The sequence below is a fragment of the Panicum virgatum genome, chromosome 5K, assembly GCF_016808335.1.
Source record: "Panicum virgatum strain AP13 chromosome 5K, P.virgatum_v5, whole genome shotgun sequence".
Taxonomy (NCBI): Eukaryota; Viridiplantae; Streptophyta; class Magnoliopsida; order Poales; family Poaceae; genus Panicum; species Panicum virgatum.
This window is the reverse complement of record NC_053140.1, coordinates 39,250,627-39,259,494: the sequence shown is the minus strand read 5'-3', so window position 1 is coordinate 39,259,494 and position 8,868 is coordinate 39,250,627. Positions and strand designations below refer to the sequence as shown.

General features: G+C 41.7%; 1 protein-coding gene across 1 annotated transcript; it reads right to left on the bottom strand.

The window, feature by feature from the left end:
* Window positions 1-637: 637 nt before the first annotated feature.
* On the bottom strand, window positions 638-8,636 carry LOC120707411 (SCY1-like protein 2). Its single transcript, XM_039992305.1, has 14 exons — window positions 7,996-8,636; window positions 7,108-7,212; window positions 6,431-6,541; window positions 5,456-5,638; window positions 5,155-5,281; window positions 4,995-5,056; window positions 4,668-4,754; window positions 4,087-4,173; window positions 3,618-3,731; window positions 3,316-3,444; window positions 3,099-3,161; window positions 2,367-2,528; window positions 2,140-2,258; window positions 638-2,071 (listed from the first exon to the last, which is right to left on the bottom strand). Exons 1-14 carry the CDS (start codon window positions 8,485-8,487, stop codon window positions 1,012-1,014), a joined length of 2,901 nt encoding a protein of 966 aa, XP_039848239.1. The 5' UTR covers window positions 8,488-8,636; the 3' UTR covers window positions 638-1,011.
* Between the last annotated feature and the right edge of the window lie 232 nt (window positions 8,637-8,868).

Genomic DNA, 8,868 nt, shown 5'->3' with positions numbered 1-8,868 from the left:
CTGTACAAGGTCACCATCACAGAATGGGGCACAAGAATCCAACCAGGGATAGCTTTTTGTCTGCAATACCAAAGATATCAGACTAAAAAAAAAGGCAACAGGGGCCAATTTTGGTTAATCAGCTAGGAATGGTAAGGAGAAAGGGACAAACATTAAGATCGACTTTACACAGTTGTGAGGTACAAGAACAAATGTGGTTTTATCGACGACAGTTAACCCAAACAATATCGGACCAGAATTGCAGACAGCCTTAGTTTGAGCACTACACAACATGGACCCCTTTACAGAACAAAAGAATTATATCAAGCTGGGCAGTGTGGAGTACACATGAGCAGGGTCCATCTATAAGGCTATTCCCAGCAGTCCTCCGATGCGGATACGCAAAAACTTAGTATGGCCCACCACCAGCGCTGCCTAAAAACGAGAGCAGTTCCAGCAGCATGCGGTTGCTGGTGCGAATACCAAAAACAGTCTGCAAGGATACGATGAGGAGAGAGAAACCGTAGATATGCGTGGCGTTGAGAGCGGACTCGTTTTTTCCGCAGCCGCATGCGCAATCTGCTGCATGAGCATCTTTTGTATCTGTGTGCCTTTCTTCCGCATCCGCATCCAGATAGGAGCACTGCTGGGAATAGCCTAAGGCCCATTAAACATGGTGGTACACTATAAGCATTCAAAACTTCATATCCCAGATAAACATGTCTGACTATATTCACCAACTCTACAAGCTACAGCCGAGTTTTGGACAGAGATATACACAACAACATTTCTTGTCTCGCCAATATGGAGATGGCCTCCATGCTGAAATAAAAACCCGAAGCTAGAGAAAATGTAACCTCTGCAAGATCCCGAAGCAGCTTTCTTCGAACCATAAACCCAGCTTCGAACTGACAAGAGAATACACTTTCACCACATACATGACCAAGAACTGTATCATGCTCAGCATCCAAAAGGTTTGAAGATGTACACATTGACATTTGGGAAAGGAAGAACAAAGGCGACCTTCTCTTACTAAAGTAAATCAAGGATAGGTTGTTGTCCTGATGAAGAGTTGGAATGAGGGGGCCGTGATGCTCGTGAGAGTGCTGACTGTCCTTGATTTCTACCACGGCCTCTTCCAACAGCAGCGGATGGAGGAGGGGCAAGCCTGGGTGGGCCATGAGCGGCATTATTGGTTGTCATGGACAGTGATCCAAAATCAGATTTTGGCTGCATCATACTCTGGCCTGCACTGGAACTACTTGAATTTGAGAGACCTGTGCTCAGTCCTCCAATTGGATTTCCGAACCCTAGAGCTGTGTTGCCCTGGTTCAAATAGCTGCCAGTTGAGTTCATGCTCATTAGATTTGACGTGTTGGACCAGCTCATCTGGTTGCTTTTCATCTGCCCTAGAGAATTTCCACTGCCACTAAACCCTATGTTTCCTGAGCTAAATCCAGAAACATTTTGATTTGTGCTTGGCCGATGCCCATTTGCTGAAATGCTGGTGGCACTGCTAGGTTTTGGTGGCCAATCGGCAAAAGGATCAATATCATCAAGCCCATCGCTAGACAGCCTTCCGGAATCATTCTCCTTGTTAACAGACAAGGGTGCATTTAAGTCAGATGATGAGCTGCTACGAGGAGGCCACTCAATGTCAACAGGAACACATGAGCCAGAAGTTTGAGTTCCTGAACTGGGTGCAAGAGATTGCAGTGATGGAAGTGGTTGTGCAGGTGGGATTGTAGCTGCTGTAACCTGCGAAACTAATGATGGCTGCTTTGTTTGAGTGCTGAAATCAAAAGGGAGTGCTGTGGGTTTCTTTGTTTGAGTACTGAAGTCAAAAGGGTCCGCCGATGATTGCTTTGTTTGCGCACCAGAATCAAAAGAGAGAGATGGAGCACTGGTTTTCTTACTAGGACCCCAGTCTTCATCCCATGCAGGGGTGCTCTTTGCAGCTGGTATTTGTGCAGGTTGACCCACCCCTCCTGACATAGGGTCAGAGTGAATCCCATTTGCCAATGAAGGTGATGCTTTTACCTCTGCGCGCCCATTATCTGTGACAGTCACACCCCGCTTCTCTTCAATCTTGCTGTAAAAGTAGTGTTTTAGTCTACATGCATATGGGAGGAAGTGATGTAGGATATAATTAAATAATACCTTGTGATATCCTTTACAAATAGCATGTACTTGGCAAATTGTTGTACATTCAGTTGATGTGCTGTGAGCAATGGGAAGATAAGAGGAATCACATATTCGGCAGCAAACTCAACACCACTCTGGATAAATGACAAAGAAGTTAAATTGATTATTACTGAAAGGTAAAATTGGCTTGGAAAAATGCCTACAAATAAGCTACAGTAAAAATTGTGTGTCAAAGAACTAACTTGTTTATAGATTGCATTTGCAACACCAAGTGTGCACATTAGAGTCGGCGCAGAATGGTCAACAGCTGTGCAACGCCGAACAGTCTCCAAGATTCCCAGTATACCTTCTTTGTCCAAGAATGGCACAAGATCTCCTAAACAGCGTAAGGCATTTACACGCACCTATATTTGCAGGAGCAGATAAGAACATATGCAAAATAAAAAGAATATGCGACAGTACAAAGTACAGAATAATGTAGTATTTCCTGAAAGTGATGAGGCATGATTATCTAAGAAAGCAGCAAAGATTTACAAAACGATGGGTAGATAAGAAAAACAGAGCAACACAATGATAGAACTCTAAAATGTCAATCTTGATAAGCAAAAATGAATTACAACTACGGTCAACTGAACATTAGCATATATAGGAATACTATATGTTGCTAATATTACTTCAGAAAACCAAAATGTCAAGAACAACTAATTTATTACAACACCTATTATGCCGCATTACTAAAGTTAGGGCACTGGCCATCAATAAGGTAAGAAGCTCAAAATTACATCTGAAAACCATGTATTCAATGTTCAGGGTTTCTATACTTCTCTTTTCTTGTGTGAGACTGTTCGAACATAAACGAGGCTGCAGTTTTTCCAATTTATAATAGTGTTATTCCCATATTCTAATGCATGCTCACATGATTGAAGATAATAAGTACACTGCCAAATTTAGTAGACTAAATTATATACACATACCGCAGCAACTGTAGTCTTTAGAGCTAATCCATGTACACGTGGAAGGACAGCCTGTTTTACTAGCTGCAAGAAAAAGTAAACATTAAATGAATGCATAACATGCATGCTAATACGCTGTAATCCATGCAGCAAGTGAGAAACCACCTTCTGCTCATGATGGAAAGAAAAACAAAATTGAATTATTAATCTTTGTTTTAGCAAATTATTTGAGGGTAACCTTGATGTCAAGTTGACGAGACAGTGGCACTGTTCGACGCAGAACTTCTTCTTGTAGCCGGGGATCATTGTCATCAAAAGCCCGGACCAGCATTGGAAGAATATGTGATATCAAATGTTCCTGGGTGGCCTGCACAAGACAAAAATAATCTGGTCACAGAACACAATAAAAAAAATCCAATGACTAAACTACATGTTAGTTAATATCTTTTTGTGGATTTAGATCACAATTCTGTTCAGTCATATAGATAGCCCAACGGAATAATAGAATCACTAGATATTTCATAAATTAACCCTGCTTACCTTGTTAATAATGAGATCTGCATGCTTCACAAGCAACAGAAGTGTTTCGCCTGATGCTGAAGTAAACACTGGAACAAGTGCAGGCAGTGTTGAAAGCTCAAAATCACCTTTGTCCTGTAAAAGAAAAGAAATTAATGGTTTTTCAGAATGTTCAGATGCATGTGCATCTAAGAAAAGATCACCACATAACATATAATGAAATGCATTTTGCTTTCTGAAACCCTATAAACAAAGGAGATGATGGTAAAGTGCACCTAAAATAATTCAGTTGCAGAGAGTTCTGTTGATATTGCAGCAAGAATGATATTTTCACGTGTAGTTAGAACTCTACTACAGTGACATGCATATTTACATGACAAATAATAGAAAGATAAGCAGCTACTAAGATGGGAGTTCATACTATTCTTTGAAGAAAAAGATTATATTCACGTATTAACAAAGGTTATAAATGAGAAATAGCAGAAATTACCTGAGATTCTGCTATTGTCAGAACCATGGGCAAAATCATTGGCTGCATAACCATGTTGCGTAGCTCAGCACAAAGTGGGGGAAGGACCTGTTGTAAAGTGCAAGTCAGATTTGAAATAACAAAAGGATCAACTATTAGCAAGGTCGTTTTTCTTTTCTGGACAAAAAGTTTCGAAGGCAAAAGAAAAAACAGATGTACGATATTCAAATTGGGCAATGGTCAACTAAAGAAGTGATTAGTTTTGTAATGAATGAAGTTAAGAAGTAATTGAGGTTTGTGGATTCTTTTTCATTATTGCCATAAAGGAAGTAACCAGCACTGCAAGCTCCAAACATTTGTTCTTGATTAAGCATAACAGAAACTTTAAGCTCCAAAGGAAGGAAACTTGAACATTGTACAGGGACACAAAATAGAACAGGATAAGTTGTCCAATTTATTTGAATAAGTGCAGGTTCCACTAGATTCTGTGAAGAATAACATTATATATGCGAATAATGCTCACATTTAAATCATAGTACACATTGAGTACGTAGTATTGGTTGGAAGAAGATAGAGAGAATGAATTGAAGTAGGGAACATACTTTATATCGAAGAACACGGGAATCAAAATCCTTCCACATATCTGATAATGCCTTCAAAAACTCTGTCTTCTGCATATTGTCTCTCTCCTGAAAGGAACGTTGTCTTAAAAATAAGAACCATCTCGAGGCACCAAATTGTTAGGTCGTCTCATTCAACAAATAGCAGTCTAGCAGGCAGTACTCTTGCTGCTATCTTGGCAGGTATAACTAAATAAATCTAGTCAAAGGATTCTCCAGCAAAGAAGACTGGTATTCCGTATTCTCACAATGAAACTTAGCCTTTGCACTATTCTAGGAAAATAAACCAAAGGAATAACAAATACATACAAGCAAATGGTCGAGGAAACGAAGAGCGCGCAGCCTCGTATCATTCCGGAAGAAAGAAGAGCCTATACAAAAAAGGTAGTATTCAAGAGCATTTCATGAAACTATGAAGAAAACTCCATCAGTATGCCCATGAATGATGAAAAGGAAGGCGACACACCACCTGTAAAGGCCATAGCACTAGGGCGTGATACCGCATCCATTGATAGCATCCTTTGCAAATCCGACACCAAATCAGAAGGGATATTAGAAAAGGCTTCGCTTGTTAAATACATCAAGGCATTCATGTACTGCAAGAATAGGAGGAGACATCAGCATAAGTCGTGCAGAATGCAGATGCAACCTGAACAGATTGTAACATGCAAAATCGAAGGGAAGTGTAACTCCAGCTGTTTACACCATTGATGCTAAAAGAATAAAATTTATATTGGCATAATGTTATTCATCCGGATTTTAATACATACCATTTTAACATTGCTATGGCAGTCCAGAAGTGGTCTTCGAGCAATCAGGTGGTAAGCCAGACATCCAAAGCTAAACATGTCACAAGCAGAGCCAACTTTAGAATCTCCACTTCGGACCAATTCCGGTGCAGTGTAATTCAACGATGGTTGAAGAGGTAAAGCTGTATCCTCAACGTCATAGTCCTAGAAAGAAACCAAGAAGATAAATTGGTAACAGCTCAGAACATCATCATGCTAAAACAAGCAGGTTCAGAAAAACAGGTTCGATAAGTCACTAATCGGAGAGTGCCAGAAATAAAATAGTGAGCAATGGATATAATTAAATGAAAAAAACACTTCAAGTGAGGAGTATTTTAATAAATATTAACACAGGTTCTGATCCACATCATATATGTCGTTACAAAGCCCAGTAGTAACAAGCTACACACAATCACCGTATATACAAAAAAAAAACAACAACAACATAGCCTTTTGTCCCAAGCGAGTTGGGGTAGGCTGCATATAACACTAGTAATATATGTTTTCAGGCATGGAGTTTCTTCCAGACATAAGATGATCTTTTCTGTATTACTTTTCAAATATATATTATATGTTTGAAAAGTAATACAGAAAAGATCATCTTATGTCTGGAAGAAACTCCATGCCTGAAAATATGTATTGCGCAGAACTATGGAGCAATTTAGAAGTTAATTAGTCAAGAGAAATCATTATAATCTTTAGTGGAATATTTCTGTTGCAGGCTTAAAGCTCTAAAGGGAGGATACAGATTATTTAGTACAAATGAAATATGGCAAAATAAATAGTGAATTGAAAGTCACCAAAATGACAAGCTGATCTTTAGTGAAATATTTTCTGTTGCAGGCTTAAAGCTCTAAAGGGAGGATACAGATTATTTGGTACAAATGAAATATGGTGAAATAAATATTGAATTGAAAGTCACCAAAATGACAAGCTGAATGTAGATTACTTACTAACCGAATAATGGAATTGCGGTGATGAAGTCAAACCTCCTGTAGCTTGGTCAATCGAAAGAGCAAAACCAAACCCACCAAGCTTCCAAGATCCGCTAGAAGTTATAAAAACTGTCTGTAAAAGAATCAAGGTTATTACAGTGCACTCGCATACAACTTAAAGAGTTAAAGTTGCCATAATGAAAAACAAGCACGTAATATCAAACTAATTAGATACTATCTCAATCCATCCCTCCATTTTGAAATATATGTAGGGCAAGCCAATTAGTTCGAACTAACTAGCTTGTCCTAAATGTCATACATTTAAAAGCGGAGCGAGTATATTGGATTCCATGTGGTATTACGCCATCAGATCCAAAAGAAACATACATTAATTGGTTCCGTACAAAGGAGAACAATGTGAACAAAATAATTTGCAATTTGATGGAACAAAGTGTTTGAGTTTTTTCAGCAACTAAGTGCAAGTAAAAAAAAAATCGCATCATATTATGCAGCAAGCCTAAATCACAGAATGCCCTTAGAAAAATCAAGGGGGACTTGGCAGTAAAGCAGAATAACTACATTAAAATGACAAGAGAGCACCAAAACTACAGGATTGCAATGGGCATGCAACAGAGAAAATCAATTATCAAAACAGAAAAGGAACAAGCAGAAAACTACAAGCTGAAGGATGGTGATGACCTCGGGCGATATAGCTCGGTGGGCAAGATGGGCATTGTTGTGAAGAAAATCTAACGTCTCTGCAACCTGCAGCAGTCCATGTTTAATCTCAAGTAGCCCCATTTCCTGAAACACAAGAAGAAATTAGCAAACAGCAGTCCATGATTGCGCTTTGGACATCCAAACAATTGCCATGAGCCCATCACTAGTGAAACATTCTACACTGAAATACAAGGTATACAAAAATCCAGAAGTACCAATAGCCAATAGCCACTTGTATAACCTGACAAGTTCCAATCCCGCGAGATACCAGATAGTAAGATACAAGTTTTACAGTTGAAACCGCAAGAATCTCACAGTCAACCTAACGTTTGAAAAGATTCTTATTATTCACTAAAGTCCTATACCGAATAAACTCAGAAGATTTTTACAGATCAGTGAACTATAAGTTAGGAAGTAACAAAACTATGTAATTCCTCGAAAGCATTGTAAAACTTGATATACTGACCCAACAAGTATGCTATTTTTCAAGGAGGTTTGTTGCAAAATTTTACATTACACCCATTTGGCGGATTTTCTGGACGCGACACTGCTAAATGCTTCATTGGGATCATAAATGTTATTTCCTTAATTCACGCTAAATCCTACAATATTAGCTAATCAATAATGGGATGAACAGCTCAAATTAGTTGCAATCACTGGTTTTACAATCACATACCAACACTAATCACCTTAACTCCTAGGCAGTATCAAGTGCAGCAGTAACGGTTTACTAAGAAACCATGAGCAAACTACTACACTTCAGTATGTAGCCTTCATATCAGCAAATTAATTGCCTAAGATCGATGCTAGATCGTACATATACAGACAAGCAAAATCGAATAGAAACACGATAGGTCAAAATCGTACCATTCCCTTGAGCTCCTTGGGAACCTTGCCGACATTGTCCAGGCACCCGAGCGCGTTAGATACGGAGGCGAAGACGGGCTCGGTGGCCATGGCCATGGCGGCCTTGGTCTCGTCGAGCGCCTGCAGGACGTGGAGCACGCCCGGGTGGCGCAGGCGCACGAGCCGCGCCGCGTCGGCGCGGACTAGGTCGAGGAAGGCGTCCTCGGCGGCCTTGGACAGCCCCGCCCGCGCCCGCGCCTCGGCGAGCGCGCGCTTGTCGAGCACCCAGACGGAGACGACCGGGTAGGGCGCCGAGGGGGCGCCGTCCCGCGGCCGCGCCGTGTAGATCCGCCACGCGAGCCCGGGGCCACCGGACCCGGCCTGGTCCAGCAGCTCGTAGTCCTGCAGCGGGCGCGGGCCCGTCACCTCCTGCACCGTCGTCGACACCGTCTTCTCGATCACCGCCGACGCCTTGGCCAGCGCCTGCGTCAGGGTCTTCATGTTGAGCGCCATCGCCCCCCGCCGCCGCCGCTGCCGCTGCCTCCGGCGAGATCTGGAGGCCCCGGCCGCGGTGGTGGATTTCCTCGGGGAGGAGGGGGGGTCGCCTGATCGGTCGGTGGCCGCGCGTGTTTGGTAATTTACGGGAGTTTTTGCCTCTTTTTTCTGCGAATGTTTTTAATCTTTTTTTTTAGGGGAAGCGAGTCGTGCCATGTGAGACCGCGAGGAGTATGCTTCGTCGCGAAGGGGAGGGGATGGGGATCGTTGGTTCGATCTGGGTCGTTGTCTCGGCCTGGTTGGGCCGGATGGACGGCCCAACCATCTTAGTGCCGTATGGATGATATCGGGGTAGGTGCGGTGACGGTGTCCTTAGTCCGGTCGGGAGCTTGGTCAATG

What these genes read in the sequence shown, in the direction of transcription:
- LOC120707411 (XM_039992305.1), bottom strand. Translation starts at nt 8,487, where the DNA reads ATGGCGCTCAACATGAAGACCCTGACGCAGGCGCTGGCCAAGGCGTCG. An exon ending in CAAATGCAATCTATAAACAA is followed by an intron (nt 2,259 to 2,366) that starts GTTAGTTCTTTG and finishes TCATTTATCCAG; the next exon opens with AGTGGTGTTGAGTTTGCTGC. An exon ending in TTTGTAAAGGATATCACAAG is followed by an intron (nt 2,072 to 2,139) that starts GTATTATTTAAT and finishes CTACTTTTACAG; the next exon opens with CAAGATTGAAGAGAAGCGGG.